Here is a 19,741-nt window from a genome sequence, read left to right as displayed (position 1 = left end):
TTAACTCCGGCATTGAGGGTTCGTGTAATCCTACGCAGTTAGTGGTGTTCATCATCCAACAAGAGGGTGTAGAGTCTAGCATCTATCTATTTATTCTGTTATGTGATCAATGTTGAGAGTGTCCACTAGTGAAAGTATGATCCCTAGGCCTTGTTCCTAAATACTGCTATCGGTGCTTGTTTACTGTTTTACTGCATCTTTACTTCCTGCAATATTACCACCATCAACCATACGCCAGTCCTGGACAGCAAAGCACTTTTCTAGTGCCGTTGCTACTGCTCATACTTATTCATACCACCTGTATTTCACTATCTCTTCGCCGAACTAGTGCACCTATTAGGTGTGTTGGGGACACAAGAGACTTCTTGCTTTGTGGTTGCAGGGTTGCATGAGAGGGATATCTTTGACCTCTTCCTCCCCGAGTTCGATAAACCTTGGGTGATCCACTTAAGGGAAACTTGCTGCTGTTCTACAAACCTCTGCTCTTGGAGGCCCAACACTGTCTACAAGAATAGAAGCACCCGTAGACATCAAGCGGCAGCACCAGCACCACCACCTTACGTTGATCTCAACTCTCATGGAGCGGTCTCGATGATTCAGAAAGGCAGGCTATCCAATAGAGCTCAGAAAGTAATCTCGCGACAGGTGTTTATGGCAGAAAAGATGCCTCCACCAACGGTTGAGTACCTCAATTGGTCAGGGCAGGATATTGGCTTCACGATAGCGGACCACCCGCAGCAAGTTCCTCGACCAGGGCAGTCAACACTTATCTTACCAGCAGTAATCGCGGGATTCGACGTATCGCGAGTATTCATAGACGGCGGCAGCAGCCTAAACCTTATGTACGCAGATACGCTCAGGAAGATGAACATCTCCCTAGCAAATTTAAAGCCAACTGATACACGTTTTCACGGAATTACGCCAGAGAAGCCAAGTTATCCGTTGGGAAAGATCAATCTCGACGTTCAATTTGGAACCCGAGAAAACTACAGGATAGAGAAGCTAGAGTTCGAAGTCGTGGATTTCCCATCGCAATATCATGCTTTGTTGGGACGACCAGCGTATGCCAGGTTTATGGCGGTACCACATTATACATACTTGTTGTGGAGGTTACCTGGACCTAAGGGGCCAATTACAGTCAAATGAAGCTTTGCATTAGCCGATAAATGTGACAAGGATTTTCATCGACTGTCGGAAACTTTCGGGATGCAGGCAGAATACATGGAGTCAAGGCTCACGACGGATTACGATGTGCTGCCAGATGTGGGGAGACCCAACAAAGAACCAACCTTTAACACTGCAAAGGATTCCAAGGAGGTGCAGATCCACCCGACAGATCCAAACAAGACGACGTCCATTGCAACAGACATGGACCTCGCATAGGAAAGCGCGCTCGTCGAGTTCCTCCGTGAGAACTGGAAAATATTCGCATGGTGTCCAGCTGACATGCCAGGAGTACCCAGGGAACTTGCCGAGCACCACCTAAACTTGGATCCATTAGCCAGACCAATAAAACAACCTTTGCGGCTTTTTTCGGAGCCAAACCGCAAAGCTATGCTGTCGGAGATTGATCGACTAAGAGAAGCTGGTTTCATCAAAGAGCTGCATACAGAGGCCACGTGGGTCGCAAACCCAGTATTGGTCCCGAAGAAAAACACTAAAGTCATTCGCATGTGTGTCGACTTTACGTGTCTCAATAAACATTGTCGAAAGGATCACTTTCCCCTCCCAAGGATCGATCAAATTATCGACTCCACGGCTGGATGTGAACGTCTTTCCTTCCTGGATGCTTATTCTGGTTATAACCAGATTAGATTGAAAGATGAGGACGAGGTCAAAACAGCGTCCATCACACCTTACGGCGTGTTCTGCTATCGAACAATGCCTTTTGGTCTAAAAAACGCGGGAGCCACATATCGGAGGATGATGCAGAAGTGCTTGGCGAGGCAGATTGGGAAAAACGTGCAAGTATACATTGATGATGTCGTTATAACATCAAAAAAGGGGTCAACGTTGATCGAGGACTTGAAGGAAACTTTTGACAACCTCGACAAATTTTGCCTCAAGCTGAATCTGACAAAATGTTCTTTCGGCGTCCATGCAGGAGAACTTCTCGGGTTCTTAGTCTCAGCAAGAGGGATCGAAGCTAATCCCGAAAAAATCCAAGCTATCGTAACAATGAGGAAGCCAACAAAGTTAAAAGAAATACAGCAGCTAACTGGGCGAGTCGCAGCTTTAAGCAGATTCGTTGCCAGACTGGGAGAAAAGGCGTTACCATTCTACACCCTAATCAAACAAGCAGATAAGTTCCAGTGGAACGAGGAGGCAGATAGAGCTTTCGAGGATCTTAAACGTGCAATTTTGACACCACCAATCTTGGTGGCGCCAAAAGAGAAGGAACCTCTCCTGCTATACATTGCGGCCACACCCCAGGTGGTCAGTACGGCACTAGTTGTCGAAAGAGAGGAAGAAGGAAAACTTCATGGAGTACAGAGGCCAGTATATTTCGTAAGTGAAGTATTATCGCAGTCAAAACAGAGGTACCCACAGTACCAGAAGCTAGCATACGGAGTATTCACAACCGCAAGAAAATTGCGGCACTATTTTTCGGCGCACCCGATAATAGTGGTTAATGAGGCGCCTTTATCCAATATACTCAACAATCCAGAAGCTACAGGTCATGTCTCCCTTTGGGGAATAGAACTTTCTCCTCGGGACATCACGTATGAAAAAAGAAAAGCAATAAAGTCGCAAATTCTGCCAGACTTCATCGCAGAGTGGATGGAGCTGCAAAATACAGGGCCTCCGGATTTATCGAGAACCTGGACTATGAACTTTGACGGGTCCAAGAGAGTAGAAGGAGCTGGAACAGGCGTAATACTCATATCACCCGAAGACGAAAATTTAAAGTATGTCTTATGGATGACGTTCCCAAACGCGTCTAACAATGAGGCAGAATACGAAGCTCTTATACACGGGATGAAGATGGCGAAAGCTTGTGGCGCAACCCGACTAAAAATCTTTGGCGACTCACAATTGGTGGCCCAGCAAGTCATGAACCAATGTGATGCAGTCAATGATAGCATGGTGGCATACAAAGAAGTGTACAACGAGCTCGAGAAATTATTTGATGGATGCGAGGTAAAACATATTAGCAGACTAAGCAACGATGAAGCCGATGTTCTTGCAAATATCGGGTCGCAATGCCTCGCAGTTCCACCAGGCGTATTCTGGGAAGAAATAGCTGAGAGATCTACGAAGTCAAAGAAACCAAAAAAGAAGGAGAAGGATGAGAAACCTTCGGGGGCTCCTAAGGATGTTCTAGAAGAAGAGGAGGAACAGGACCTGGTAATGATGGTGCAGGTTCCATGGATGCAAACGTATATATCATACATCTTGAGGAAAGAAATACCCGACGACTCAGTAGAAGCAAGGCGAGTTATTCGACGATCTAAAGCTTTCACTGTGATCAAAGGGGAGTTGTACAAGCGAAGTATTTCTGGCGTGTTACAAAGGTGCGTCACACCCGAAGAAGGAAGGATAATCTTGAAAGATGTACACGAGGGAATATGTGGGCATCACGCAAGCAGTCGAGCTATCGCGGCCAAGGTTTTTCGGGCTGGATTCTACTGGTTGACCGCAATTGAGGACGCAAAAGATATAGTACGAACTTGCGACACGTGCCAGAGATTTGCCGCAAAACCCCACTCTCCAGCAGCAGAGCTGATGCCAATACCATTGTCTTGGCCCTTTGCTCAATGGGGTCTCGATATGGTGGGAAAATTACACAAGGCCTCGCCAGGAGGATACGAGTATATGCTTGTCGCTGTCGACAAATTCACCAAGTGGATAGAAGCGAAGCCGATAAATTCACCAGATGCAGCGTCAGCAATAAAATTCGTCAAGAGTATCGTTTTCCTGTTTGGGGTACCTCATAGCATCGTCACAGACAATGACAGCAACTTCACATCTAAAGAATTCAAGGCATACTGCGCGGAAGTAGGCATTAAATTGCACTTCGCGTCAGTTGGGCACCCGCAAACTAACGGTCAAGTCGAGAAAGCCAATGATATCATATGCAATGGTATCCAGAAGCGCTTGTTAGGACCATTGGAAAAAGCTCGACATACCTGGCCAGAGGAGCTGCCAAGTGTGTTGTGGAGTATTCGAACAACACCAAATACTGCGACACAGGAAACACCATTTTTTCTGGTCCATGGAGCTGAGGCAGTATTGCCAATAGAGATAGAGCATGATTCTCCAAGAGTTGATGAAGAAGCTTCTAGAAGGGCACTGGAAGACGATGTCGATGCATTGGACGAAGCTAGAGACGAAGTACTGTCACGAGTCACCAAGTACCAGCAGGACTTGAAAAACTACCACAGTCGACGATTGCGGCCAAGGTCTTTTCAGGTCGGAGATTTAGTTCTGCGACTCAATCAAAATAGTACTGAAAAACTCGAGTCTCCATGGCTTGGCCCTTATATCGTCACGGAAGTCATCGAAGGAGGAGCGTACATCATCAAGGATAAGAAGACAGGGGCTCCCGACAAAAACCCCTGGAACATGGCACAGCTAAGGCGTTTTTACGCTTAGTGTCAAAATATAGTCTTCCTTGTAAAAATACAATGTACTAAAACGCCCGCGAGTTTTCAGACGCACTCTTTTCCTTTTTCGGGGCACCGAGTGGGGCCGGAAAAGGTTTTTGATGAGGCGGGCTCGCGGTGCTGCAATATAGTAAAAGATATTGGTGATATACATCTTTTTCGTCGACAGGCTCGGGGGCTCATAACCCGCGACAGCACAAAATACATATACTCTCGCAAGATAGTAAATACCTCAAGACGCAAAAATAGTAGAAGCTCCGGCTAAAGGCTCGGGGGCTTCGAAATATAGATTACATTTTACAATATAAACATCTTCATTATCACGAAAATTCGACAAAAAATACAGACAGGATTTTTCGCAATATAGTACAATTTAGTTAGTGACTAATATACTATCTATGGATAGATCTTTGTTATTTGCAGCGATTGTCGTATGATCAGCATAGCTTCCTTTGACAAAGAATTCAGAGTCAAATCGAAGAAGTGCGTCCATCATTTCTTCAGCTACAGGGGTTACAACTTCATTGATTTTGTCGACGTTCCTTTTTCGCTTCGACTGCTTGGCCAGGCATTTGGAGACAATCTTAGTCAAGTCTAATTTTTGATAGCAAATCTGTATCATGATCATGGCAAATCTTGCTCCAGCTGATAATTGAGCTCGAACAAAGTTATGAATACGAGGAGCATCCCGAAATTTTTCCATCAAACCAAGAAGGGTGTCGAGCGCTTCGTTCCAAGGAAACATTGTCTTGTAACCAGGGACAACGTTTTAGTGCAGGAATCAAGGAACTCGTGAATCTGGCAAGCGCGATCCTGAAACCTGACAATTTATCGGGTCCGCTCTGTTGGCCCAGACCCGGCAGAACTTTCGCCGATCTAATACCAAGCACAGCCCCTGCCGTCGAGTGCTTTCCGACGACCGACGACGAAGTGATTTCCGGCAAGACGCGGACGTACGATAAACGTATACTTTCGTCTAGACGCACGTACACAGCAAATCAGCTAGCACCCAACTAGTAGATCGATCTGAGCTAGCTAGTACTACAACATAGGTAGACACAGGTAAAACGATTTTAGCCAAAGGGCCGTCTCGGTCCTTGTCTTATTCCTTGATCTCACGGTACACGGTGGTTCAAAGATTACAAGTTTGGCTTTACTTTTATACACGTAAAAGCTAGACAACCAAACCTAATAGGACTACACCATGAAACCGACTCTACGTAGAATTCCTATTCTACATGGAGTCCTACGTCCGTGACGCACACGACGACGTGCCGGAATCGTATTGTGCTTAGCTTTTCTAACAATCACCCCCCTAAGCACGACGTGCGCTTCACCTTGACCTGGGTCCCAAACACTACAGGAAAAATATGCGTCGCCGTGCAGCATTTCTTTGCCGTGTGTCCCCGCACGGCAAAGAAATCTTTGCCGTGCGCACAGATAAAAACGCACGGCAAAGACCTTGGTCACGGGAAAGATAGACACAAGCGCACGGCAAAGATACGATTCACGGCAAAGATGGAAGAGGCCGCACGGCAAAGAAACGTGCACGGCAATGGTCCAACAAACCGCACGGCAAAGACTTGGTGCACGACAAAGGCGTTGGGCATTGCCGTGCCTCACCCTTTGCCGTGCGCGCAGCTGGGTTGCACGGCAAAGCAGCCTTTGCCTAGTGTAAGCGCACGGCAAAGATGTAGAAACTGGATTTTTTCTCATCTCAAAAGGCATGGCATGGTATAGTTATCAACAAACGAACACATAGCTTAGTGGCAAGGTTGCACGCTTTCCCTACTCTGTGTCCTAGGTTCGATTCCCAGACCAGCCAGTTTGGGGTCTTTTTTTAGATAAAACATGTTAGGCACACGGCAAAGAAGCGACCTTTGCCGTGCGGCGTCACACGGCAAAGCCTTTGCCGTGCAACGTTGGCAAGTCACACGGCAAAGAAGCCTTTGCCGTTGATAACATTGCCGTGCGATCTTTGCCGTGCGGGGTCGCACGGCAAAGCCTTTGCCGTGCAAATAGGGCTCTTTGCCGTGCAAATAGTTGCACGGCAAAGCCTGTTTTTCCCGTAGTGAAATGCGCCAGCTGTTTCTCGCAGGCGTCTTCCTCGATATTGCTTTTGCCGCTCCTCGTGGAACCCATGTCACTGACTTTACCTTTGTCGGCTTCTCCAGAGCTTCACGCCGACAGTCCTCCTTGTCAACTTCTTCGGTCTTCACCGGTTCCTTGATGAACAAACATCGCTTCGTGTGCTTCATCTTCACCGGATTATTTACCGTCCGAAGTACCTTCTTCGGATAGAAGTCCAACACGCGTCGCATGCGTGCTCGTGTCGGTCGTAGTCGACTCATCTCCAGTGCAGTCGGAGATAGCACGACGTACTTTTCTGCGCCCGACGTCGCACTTGTTTCTTCACTTGCGGATCCTTCATTTGCTATTTGAGGAATCAGCCCCACGTCGCTTCTTCGCGACTCACCTTTGTAATCTCGTTTAAGTACTTCCTCCCCGAGATTCAGAGGAACATGCACGGCTAGCTCCTTGCCTGATGGATGCAATTCTAGCCGATGCTTTTGGCTATAATGCACCCCGGTACAAGCTAGCTCATGCATAGCTAGTTCCATCAGGTCTATACACATGAAACGTATCTGCCTTCTAGCTGGAATGTCTGCGTCCAACCAAACTGGTGCAGCCCGTACAGGCCTACTTTCACCCAATTTAGCTAGATCATTCCCTCTTCTGGCAATTTTTGTAGTGCATGGCCTTCTGGTTCGTATGTAGCACCTTCACGCAGCCCTTTTACTTGGCTGGGCAAGTATGCACCACGAAGTATACCTCCTGGTTCCCAGCGTGGACAACATACTGCTGAGCTTCCACGCCTGCATGCTGGGCTCCCGTATGCACCTCCTGCCGGCCTGCTAGCCTCGCTAGGAGTGGCCCAAACTGAGCTCCCGTGGAGCTCCACTGCCGGCAGGTGATTGGCAAATTTTATACAGATCGATACTAGCAGAGCTTAGCCAAGAGTACAAAAATAAAACGGAGATAGATAGATAGCTCAGCACTGATCAGCTGCTCCCCTCTTCCGGCTCAGCGCCGCTCGTAGCTTCAACAAGAACATGAAACGAAGGATCAGCTCAAGTGCATATTGTGGAGTAACCATCCCAACAGAATTTAGTAAGTTTCAGTTGCACCGACCGAGGGAGCTTTAAGATCCGAGCTCCGCGGCACGCGCAGCCTCTTCGCCGTGGCGATGAACATGCTGCAAGAACGACTGTGGCAAGAGGAACTCATGAGCTATAATTTTTTTGGAAAATGGAATTCATGAGCTTTACATTTAATTAAGTCAAGAAGAACAGATACTCAGATAGTTCGGCGTTGCATGCATTTGGAAGACTGAAGAAAAACTTACTCCCATGGGACATCGCCGACCAGCATCTGGTCGCCCTCGTCGTCCTCGTACACCAGTCTGTACACACCGCTGCCGTCCAGCAGTCCGGTGATCGACGGCTGGTTCCCCTCCGCGCAGGACCTCTGATCCCGTTGAGCTGCGGCACACACAAACAGAGGACATATCAAGTTCAGCCTCTAGACTCTCTACATAATCCAACTCGTATGCTGCCGGCCGTCCGGCCGGACGGTGCGTGCGTACCGGCGAGGAGGTCCCGGAAGAGGCGGTCGACGGCGACGGAGAGGTTGCCGTAGTCGCCCTGTGCCTTTAGGTCCACCTTGCGGCCGATGGGGACGCCGTCCATGTTCACCTTCACGAACATGCCCTTGTAGCCGGTCTTGTCGTCGGCGCCGTTGCGTGGGTCGGCGGGCGGCCGCTTGGACGCCGAGGAGGAGGCCAGGTTCCGCCGGAACGAGCGCACCGGAGCCGCGGCCGCTAGCGTTGTGCTGCACGTCGCAGAGACAAGAAGCAAGTGAATCAGCGCAATCTTGTAGTAGCAGAAGATTGGCTCTTTCGCTCCATACGCATCTCCACTAACTGACATATACAACGCTGCAATGTTGCAAGCAAGAGAAGATAAAAAAAACTCTACAAAACAGTAGGAGGCTAGATTTCATGTTTTAAACATACTACAATGTCTAGCATAATTTTTTAAAATAAAAATAAATTCAGGTGGTGAGGAGGTTTGAACTCATGACCTACGATTGGGAAGCAAAGGCTTCATCCAATTGAGCTACCACAGTCTTCTGTTATCTCTAGACAGACATTATATATAAAGAGTAGTGTGGCGCCCCTCCCATGGGCGCCACACAACCTGCCACATCGGATCGGCGCACCAGCTCAGCGTCGAGGGCGCCACGTCGGCTAGGAGAGTGGCGCCGCAGACACGGGCGCCACACTGCCATGTGTGGCGCCCATGAGAGAGGCGCCACACAAAAGGGTTAGATGGGTGAAATAGTTTGCCCGGAGGGTCAGTCTGTGCTATAGTTGCAACAAAGGGTTATTTTCGTGTAAATCGCCCCACTGCTGAGCCTACTGGCGCACTGCTGCCTAGATTTTCTGCCCAAGCGCGCGAGATGCTGCTCGCTCTGGGGCTCCCACGCGGAGAGACACCTCCAGGTGTAGCGCCTGGAACTTCGGGTATCGCTCCCTGGAGGCCAACCTTCTTAAAGGTCTGGTTAGCCCATGTACGTACGACGCGTGGCATCGTACCGAACGTCTCCCGCGCGCGCCGAGCCGCGGCGTACTCGGCGTACTTGCCAATCGCATCTGGCCGTGCTTGGCTGTAGGCATGCATCCAGCACGATGCAAACTGTATCAAATTCAAAGGGAAAACTAGCTAGCAAGTAAAATCGGAAATACGAGTATAATTACATTCTATACACACACGAACGAGTACAAAAACAGTCACGCACACGGGTAGGTACAGTCGCATACATGGGCAGGTACATTCGCGCACACGGGTAAGTACAGTCGCATACATGGGCAGGTACAGTCATGCACACGAGTAAGTACAGTGGCGCACACAGGCGAGTACAAGTACAGTCGCGCACACGAGGAGGTACAGTCGTGCACACGAGCAGGTACAGTCACGCACAACACACGAGTACAGTTGAACACACGAGCAAGTATAAGTACAGTCACGCAGACGAGCAGGTACAAACGCGCATACGAGCAGGTACAGTCGTGAACACAAGCAAGTACATGTACATAAGTACAGTGGCGCACACGAGCAGGTACAGTCGCGCGTAAGTACAGGTACAGTTCCGCACACGGGCGAGTACAATTAGTGAGTAAAGGCAAAAATTACACCAAATACACTAAAAATAGAAGTACTTATCAGTTAAAACACGAGTACAGTTAGGTACACACCATAGGTACATCATAATATTATTGGAAGTACGAAAAAAAAGTATTTCCAAACCTATCAACATGAGATCTAGTTTTGAAGATCTCGACGCGAGGATCTCAAAAGTGAAAACGGTTCGCAATTTGGACTTACGGTTCTCAAGATATTTCATTTTGAAAAAACGAATCTAGAGGAAAAAGGGAAAAACTGACACAACCCAGTCTTCTCTCTCCTCCCCATCCCCACCTTCCTTCCCCTTTCGACACGTGGCGAGCAGAGAGACCACTTCCCAGGAATTTTCTGGCATCACAGCGCGCCACTTGTCGCGTGCGGAGCGAGTTGCCTTCCCTTCGCGAAGGTCGGCCTTTTTTTAACGATTTCGTGGAACTTCACCGCTGGGTTCGATCGGCTCATCTCCTGTGCCCCCTGGGCTGCTGCAGCTGTCGGGCCTCCCTGCCCAACTCGACGTGCTTTCCAATTGTTGGCCCAGACCCGGCAGTACTCTCGCCGCTCTGATACCAATTGTTGGCCCAGACCCGGCAGTACTTTCGCCGATCTGATACCAAGCACAGCCCCTGCCGTCGAGTGCTTTCCGACGACCGACGACGAAGTGATTTCCGGTGAGACGCGGACGTACGATAAACGTATACTTTCGTCTAGACGCACGTACACAGAAAATCAGCTAGCACCCAACTAGTAGATCGATCTGAGCTAGCTAGTACTACAACATAGGTAGACACAGGCAAAACGATTTTAGCCAAAGGGCCGTCTCGGTCCTTGTCTTATTCCTTGATCTCACGGTACACGGTGGTTCAAAGATTACAAGCTTGGCTCTACTTTTATACACGTAAAAGTAGACAACCAAACCTAGTAGGACTACACCATGAAACCGACTCTACGTAGAATTCCTATTCTACATGGAGACCTACGTCCGTGACGCACACGACGACGTGCCGGAATCGTATTGTGCTTAGCTTTTCTAACACGCTTTGGAGTGGCCCAGAATAGAGAATCATGATCAAGAGAGAGGTTAACAAGAAAATTTGTCCTGGCATTTACCCTTTCGTCTTCAGCAGCAGCGTCAAGAAAGGAACCTATTGGGCAAGGACACATGAATTTCAAAAAAAAGGGATACAACAGGAAGACAGACGAAGTTTTGATTTGAACAAGCATACCTGACATATCCACACTGGCTTCATTCATCAATTCGAGCATAAAATTCTCTCGAGTGGTTGCCTTCTTAGCTTCAGAAACGGCGGTTTCCTTGGCAGCTATGGCTTCTTAAGCTTGTTGAACCGCAATCTTTTCCCTCTCGGATGATTTTCGAGATTGTTCCATCATCATAAGTGATTGTTTCTTCATAGACTGGAGTTGCTGGCGAAGTTCTTCCAAGTCTTCCGCTGAATTTTTACTCGAAGAATTTTCAGCACGCTCGACAGTAACAGGAACCTTCTTCGAACGGGACGACGCAGGTAAAACATCGGAAGGATAAGTAGTTGCAGTATGGTTGTCCAAAATCAACTGGAAATAAAAGATTCAATATCAATCATCAAAGCAAAGATAGATTTCCATTCATTCTCGAAGTATATACATCGTTATTACAAAAGAAGGGTCCCTAATGGACTATGGAAGCGGTCGTTGCCAAAACTACTAGAGCAACAGCATTGATAACCCACAAGTATAGGGGATCGCGATAGTCTTCGAGGGTAGTATAACCCAAATTTATTGATTCGACACAAGGGGAGGTAAAGAATACTTATAAGCCTTAACAACTGAGTTGTCAATTCAGCTGCACCTGGAAAAGCACTAACAACAGGGGTGATGTGAAAGTAGCAGTAATATGAGAGCAGTAGTAACAGTAACACAGCAGCAGTAATAGCAATATGAGAGCAATGGCACGAGAAGATAGTTGATACTACTTCCAATGACATGTAGAACAAGTATATTATGATGAAAGATGGACCGGGGTTCCCAGTGATCTACACTAGTGGTAACTCTCCAATAACAAGTGTTGGGTGAACAAATTACAGTTGGGCAATTGATAGGAATCAAAGGCATTAAGAAAGAACATCAGGCTTATTAATCATGTAGGCATGTTTTCCGTATATAGTCGTACGTGCTCGCAATGAGAAACTTGCACAACATCTTTTGTCCTACCAGCCGGTGGCAGCCGGGCCTCAAGGGAAACTACTGGATATTAAGGTACTCCTTTTAATAGAGCACCGGAGCAAAGCATTAACACACCGTGAAAACATGTGATCCTCACATCACTACCATCCCCTCCGGTTGTCCCGATTTCTGTCACTTCGGGGCCATTGGTTCCGGACAGTGACATGTGCATACAACTTGTAGATACAATCTAAGCAATAATATAGAGCTCAAATCTAAGATCATGCCACTCGGGCCCTAGTGACAAGCATTAAGAATAACAAGATTGCAGCAACAATAACTTCACAAACTTTATAGATAGACTAATCATAATGTATCATCCATCGGATCCCAACAAACACAACACCGATTACATCAGATGAATCTCAATCATGTAAGGCAGCTCATGAGACCATTGTATTGAAGTACATGGGGGAGAGAATACCGACATAGCTACTGCTAGAACCCGTAGTCCATGGGGGAACTACTCACGGAGCATGATGGAGGCGGTGGCGTTGATGGAGATGGCTTCCGGGGGCACTTCCCCGTCCCGGCAGGGTGCCGGGACGAGTTCCGTCCCCCGAATTGGAGTTTCGCGACGGTGGCGGCGCCCCTGGAGTCTTTCTGGAGTTTCGTCAATTGGTACGGTGTTTTTAGGTCGAAAGGGATTTTATAGGCGAAGAGGCGGCGCAGGGGGGCACACGGGGCGCCACACCACAAGCCGGCGCGGGCCCAGGCCGGGCCGCGCCGCCCTATGGTGTGGTGGCCCTCCGGCCCCTCTCCGACTCTTCTTCGGTGTTCGGACGCTTCCGGGAAAAATAGGAGGTTTGGTCTTCGTTTCGTCGAATTCCGAGAATATTGCCCGAACAGCCTTTCCGGAACCAAAAACAGCAGAAAACGGGAACTGGCACTGTGGCATCTTGTTAATAGGTTAGTTCCGGAAAATGCATGAAATCATCATAAAGTGCAAGCAAAACATGTAAGTATTGTCATAAAACAAGCATGGAACGACAGAAATTATGGATACGTCGGAGGCGTATCAGCATCCCCAAGCTTAGTTCCTGCTCGTCCCGAGCAGGTAAACGATAAAAAGAATAATTTCTGTAGTGACATGCTACTTACATAACCTTGATCATACTATTACAAAGCATATGAAATGAATGAAGTGACTCAAGGCAATGATCTATAGTTGCTAAATAGATAACATATAGCAAAACTTTTCATGAATAGTACTTTCAAGACAAGCATCAAAATTCTTGCACAAGAGTTAACTCATAAAGCAATAAGTTCATAGTAAAGGTATCGAAGCAACACAAAGGAGGATATAAGTTTCAGCGGTTGCTTTCAACTTTCAACATGTATATCTCATGGATATTGTCAACATAGAGTAATATGATGAATGCAAATATGCAAGTATGTAAGAATCAATGCACAGTTGACACAAGTGTTTGCTTCTAAGGTGGAAGGAAATAGGTGAACTGACTCAACATTAAAAGTAAAAGAATGGTCCTTCAAAGAGGAAAGCATCGATTGCTATATTTGTGCTAGAGCTTTGGTTTTGAAAACATAAAGAGAGCATAAAAAGTAAAATTTTGAGAGGTGTTTGTTGTTGTCAACGAATGGTAATGGGTACACTAACTACCTCGCCAACCGGACTTTTAAGAGCGGCTCCCATGAATTTTATTTTTGGGTGGCACTCCTTCCAACCTTTCTTTCACAAACCATGGCTAACCGAATCCTCGGGTGCCTGCCAATAATCTCATACCATGAAGGAGTGCCTTTTTATTTTAGTTTTATTATGATGACACTCCTCCCAACCTTTGCTTACACAAGCCATGGCTAACCGAAACCTTCGGGTGCCGTCCAACAATCACATACCATGGAGGAGTGTCTATTTAGTTTGATTAATTTGGGACTGGGAATCCCATTGCCAGCTCTTTTTGCAAAATTATTGGATAAGCGGATGTGCCACTAGTCCATATGAGAGTCCGTCAAAAGTAAATGACAAGGTTGAAAGCTAAACACCACATACTTCCTCATGAGCTATAAAACATTAACACAAATCAGAGGTAATAAATTTTGAATTGTTTTAAAGGTAGCACTCAAGCAATTTACTTTGGAATGGCAGGAAATACCACATAGTAGGTAGGTATGGTGGACACAAATGGCATAGTGGTTGGCTCAAGGATTTTGGATGCATGAGAAGTATTCCCTCTCGATACAAGGCTTAGGCTAGCAAGGTTGTTTGAAGCAAACACAAGTATGAACCGGTACAGACAAAACTTACATAAGAACATATCGCAAGCATTATAATACTCTACATTGTCTTCCTTGTTGCTCAAACACTTTTACCAGAAAATATCTAGACCTTAAGAGAGATCAATTATGCAAACCAATTTTAACAAGCTTTACGGTAGTTCTCCACTAATAGGTTTAAACTACATGCAAAAACTTATGATTCACTTGAGAGCTCAAAACAATTGCCAAGTGTCAAATTATCCAAGACATATGAGGCATTTTCCTTTTCTAACCAAATAAAGATAAGTATTGTAGCTTCCAACTTTTATCATTGAACATTAAAAGTAAAACGAAGAACACATGTGTTCATATGAAAAAGCGGAGCGTGTCTCTCTCCCAAACAAGTATAGCTAGGATCCGAATTTATTCAAACATAAACAAAACGAAAATAAACAGACAGACGCTCCAAGTAAAGCACATAAGATGTGACCGAATAAAAATATAGTTTCAGGGGAGGAACCTGATAAGTTGATGAAGAAGGGGATGCCTTGGGCATCCCCAAGCTTAGACGCTTGAGTCTTCTTGAAATATGCAGGGATGAACCACGGGGGCATCCCCAAGCTTAGACTTTTCACTCTTCTTGATCATATATCATCCTCCTCTCTTGACCCTTGAAAACTTCCTTCACAACAAACTTCTCATAAACTTCATTAGAGGGGTTAGTACTCAAAAAATTTGAATCCACCTTGGTCCTGTAGTGACACATTGCAAGAACTCAATAAAACATTAGCTACAGCTCTCTACGTCTAGAAAACCTCGCTTAAAGTCCACAAGAGACAATGCAAAAAAACAGAGACAGAATCTGCCAAAACAGAACAGCCAGTAAAGACGAATTTTAATAAAATACTTCCGTTGCTCAAATCAGAAAACTCAAAACTAATGAAAGTTGCGTACATATCTGAGGATCACTCACGTAAATTGGCATAATTTTCTGAGTTACCTACAGAGAATTTTGCCCAGATTCGTGACAGCAAAGAAATCTGTTTCTGCGCAGAAATCCAAATCTAGTATCGACCTTCGATTAGAGGCTTCACTTGGCACAACAAAACACAAAACTAAGATAAGGAGAGGTTGCTACAGTAGTAAACAACTTCCAAGACACAAATATAAAACAAAGTACTGTAGCAAAATAACACATGGGTTATCTCCCAAGAAGTTGCTTTCTTTATAGCCATTAAGATGGGCTCAGCAGTTTTAATGATGCACTCGCAAGAAATAGTATTTGAAGCAAAAGAGAGCATCAAGAGGCAAATTCAAAACACATTTAAGTCTAACATGCTTCCTATGAAAAGGAATCTTGTAAATAAACAAGTTCATGAAAAGCAAAGTAACAAACATAGGAAGATAGAACAAGTGTAATTTCAAAATTTTAAGCACATAGAGAGGTGTTTTAGTACCATGCAAATTTCTACAACCATGTTTTCCTCTCTCATAATAATTTTCAGTAGCTTCATGAACAAACTCAACAATATAGCTATCACATGCAGCATACTTTTCATGATTTCCAAACACATAATTTTTATCAATCTCAAGAATAGTGGAATTAAAACTTTCAAACTTACTTTTATTAATAATATAACAAGGTAGTTGATCAATCTCAAGAGATATGGGACTCATAGATAAAGTCAAAAACTCACCAATCCCATTTTCATTAGTAGTACAATTAATAGTATCAAGTAACATAGGACCATCATCTAGAGCTTTATCATAAACATTTGCTAAGCAAAATTCTTTAGTACCATGCATTTCGACATCAGGCACAAACAAAGCATTATCATAAGATTTATCAAAGTAGCATGGATTATCATATATAATAGTAGCATAATTATTTTCACAAGTTTTACTCATAGGCAATATTTCAAGAGAATCCACAGGAACATAACATTCAACCTCTTTCGGTAGGCATGGAGGACAATCAAATAGTGTAAGAGATAAAGAGTTACTCTCATTAGAAGGTTGGCATGGGTAGCTAATCCATTCTTCCCCCTTTTGTTCGTCGCTCTCTTCTTCTTTTTCATCCAATGAGCTTTCAGGTTCATCAATTTCCTCCTCTTTTTCATCCAATGAGCTTTCAGGTTCATCAATTTCTTCTTCCACCGGTTCCTGCAAATTGTGAGTGCATTCTTGTGCATTAATGTGTCTCTCTTTATAATCAAGGATATAAGGATTCCTACTGTAGCATTCTATGCAAGAATTGAGGATAGTAGAGACATAATCTTTAAGGCCCTTACAAACAACACAAGTTTCATAATTCTCAACCATGAAGGATTCTATCTCGGAGGCTCCCATAAATAAGACAAATTGTTCTACCTCTTCGAACCCATAATGAATATAGCAATTCCGATTATAGCTCTTAATAAAATATTCCTCACTAAAGCCACATTGAAATTTAAGATGTTTAGTATCCTGTTGAGAGCAACAGTTTATATCATGGCGTTCAAGCAAGATTTTAGCAATTGTATTCAATTTTTCTATCATAGCACTCATTATTTTACCAGTTCTTGATTCTCTATAACAATTATAACATTCTATAAGCTCCAAGTAGGTTGTTGGTTCTCCCATAACAGCAGTTTTTAATTTTTAGATTTTTCTAATTTTTATGGATTTTTGGGTATATGAGGAAAATAAAACAAAACTGAAATAAACTAGACAAAAGTAAACTAAGCAAAGTAATACTAGACAGAAATAAACTAAGCACAAATAAACTAGACAAGAGTAAACTAAGCAAAACAAAATAAAATAAAACAGAGAGAGAGGTAGAGTGTACTCCCCAGGTGAACTTATGAGTAGAGCTATGCCTCCCCGGCAACGGCGCCAGAAAACAGATCTTGATAACCCACAAGTATAGGGGATCGCGATAGTCTTCGAGGGTAGTATAACCCAAATTTATTGATTCGACACAAGGGGAGGTAAAGAATACTTATAAGCCTTAACAACCGAGTTGTCAATTCAGCTGCACCTGGAAAAGCACTAGCAACAGGGGTGATGTGAAAGTAGCAGTAATATGAGAGCAGTAGTAACAGTAACACAGCAGCAGTAATAGCAATATGAGAGCAATGGCACGAGAAGATAGTTGATACTACTTCCAATGACATGTAGAACAAGTATATTATGATGAAAGATGGACCGGGGTTCCCAGTGATCTACACTAGTGGTAACTCTCCAATAACAAGTGTTGGGTGAACAAATTACGGTTGGGCAATTGATAGGAATCAAAGGCATTAAGAAAGAACATCGGGCTCATTAATCATGTAGGCATGTTTTCCGTATATAGTCGTACGTGCTCGCAATGAGAAACTTGCACAACATCTTTTGTCCTACCAGCCGGTGGCAGCCGGGCCTCAAGGGAAACTTCTGGATATTAAGGTACTCCTTTTAATAGAGCACCGGAGCAAAGCATTAACACACCGTGAAAACATGTGATCCTCACATCACTACCATCCCCTCCGGTTGTCCCAATTTCGTCACTTCGGGGCCATTGGTTCCGGACAGTGACATGTGCATACAACTTGTAGATACAATCTAAGCAATAATATAGAGCTCAAATCTAAGATCATGCCACTCGGGCCCTAGTGACAAGCATTAAGAATAACAAGATTGCAGCAACAATAACTTCACAAACTTTATAGATAGACTAATCATAATGTATCATCCATCGGATCCCAACAAACACAACACCGATTACATCGGATGAATCTCAATCATGTAAGGCAGCTCATGAGACCATTGTATTGAAGTACATGGGGGAGAGAATACCGACATAGCTACTTGCTAGAACCCGTAGTCCATGGGGGAACTACTCACGGAGCATGATGGAGGCGGTGGCGTTGATGGAGATGGCTTCCGGGGCACTTCCCCGTCCCGGCGAGGTGCCGGGACGAGTTCCGTCCCCGGATTGGAGTTTCGCGACGGTGGCGGCGCCCCGGAGTCTTTCTCGGAGTTTCGTCAATTGGTACGGTGTTTTTAGGTCGAAAGGGATTTTATAGGCGAAGAGGCGGCGCAGGGGGCACTCGGGGCGCCACACCACGAGCCGGCGCGGGCCCGGGCCAGGCCGCGCCGCCCTATGGTGTGGTGGCCCTCCGGCCCCTCTCCGACTCTTCTTCGGTGTTCGGACGCTTCCGGGAAAAATAGGAGGTTTGGTCTTCGTTTCGTCGAATTCCGAGAATATTGCCCGAACAGCCTTTCTGGAACCAAAAACAGCAGAAAACAGGAACTGGCACTGTAGCATCTTGTTAATAGGTTAGTTCCGGAAAATGCATGAAATCATCATAAAGTGCAAGCAAAACATGTAAGTATTGTCATAAAACAAGCATGAAACGACAGAAATTATGGATACGTCGGAGGCGTATCAAGCATCAGAAGAAAAAAAAAAGGGGGAAAAGAAATGATGGTCTACTTGACCTCCGGCTTGGACGTGCTTGGAGCAGGAGTTGGTTTAACACCAAGGAAGGAAAGAATTGGTTTGGAGGGAGGCTTGGCAGTTTTAATCAGAGATTGCCATTCCTTTGTTTCCATCTCCCTTATGTTGCCAACCTTGGTCCAATCGACGTTTTGTTGGCTATCCGCAATCAGTGCAATAGTGCCTTCCACGCCAATCTTCAGGCCTTCTTGGCGAAGTTTGAGCCCAAGATCTTGCGGCACGTTGAACGCCTTGGCAAGAGCGACGAAGGTGTTGGGCTCCTCTTTCTTCGGGAAGAAGTAGGGGAAAAGTTTCGATAGACCGGCCTCAGCGGCAGCAAGGCCGTCACGTGCTTCATCCCCATGAATTTCAAGAAGGGACATCACGTCGAGAAGCTCGTCGCCTTCAGGACCATCCACTTCGTAGTCTTGATGAGTTCTCCCTGAAAACAAACAAAGGGTAACTCGTAAAAAAAGAAAGCTCGGAAAATATGAAGTTACCCAAGAAAATGCACAAGGATTCAAGCACTTACTGACAAAACGTCGGCTCTGTGACTCCAAGCGACTGATGATTTTTTCTTCTCGAGCAACTTTTTCGCTCAAAGCATTCTCTGCGTCATGAAGCCTCTTCCGAAGATCTTCAACGCAAGCAGCATCTGCCTTCGCCTTTTCAGCGTCGGCCTTGGCCTTCTTGGCGTCTGCTTCAGCCTTCTTACGAGCTTTTTCACTTTGCTCCAATTTTTTAGCAAGTGCATCAGCACGTTGGTTGGCTTCCGCAAGATTTTCTGCCAACATAGTCAAAACCAATCAAGATGACGACAAAAAATGAGAGATCAGCTGCAGGTCAGGAGGAGTAGCAAAATTTTACCTTCAGCTTTGCTAGCGTATTCACGGTACCCGACAAATTAGGCACCGATGCGGATGAGTTCCTTAATCAAAGGCTAATATAGAAAGATAGAGAAAGAAAGTGTCAATATAGTAAAGAGCTCGACAACA

At 45.4% G+C, this 19,741-nt stretch overlaps 1 protein-coding gene across 1 annotated transcript; it reads right to left on the bottom strand.

Annotated features, from left to right (window-relative positions):
- Positions 1-7,584: 7,584 nt before the first annotated feature.
- Positions 7,585-9,503, bottom strand: LOC124656147 (auxin-responsive protein IAA16-like). Its single transcript, XM_047194945.1, has 6 exons — positions 9,480-9,503; positions 9,265-9,364; positions 8,254-8,604; positions 8,014-8,149; positions 7,800-7,863; positions 7,585-7,707 (listed from the first exon to the last, which is right to left on the bottom strand). Exons 1-6 carry the CDS (start codon positions 9,501-9,503, stop codon positions 7,660-7,662), a joined length of 723 nt encoding a protein of 240 aa, XP_047050901.1. The 3' UTR covers positions 7,585-7,659.
- Positions 9,504-19,741: the final 10,238 nt, after the last annotated feature.

This window comes from Lolium rigidum, chromosome 5 (assembly GCF_022539505.1).
Source record: "Lolium rigidum isolate FL_2022 chromosome 5, APGP_CSIRO_Lrig_0.1, whole genome shotgun sequence".
Lineage (NCBI taxonomy): Eukaryota > Viridiplantae > Streptophyta > Magnoliopsida > Poales > Poaceae > Lolium > Lolium rigidum.
Note: the sequence above shows the minus strand (reverse complement) of the source record. Positions and strands in the feature narration are given on the sequence as shown.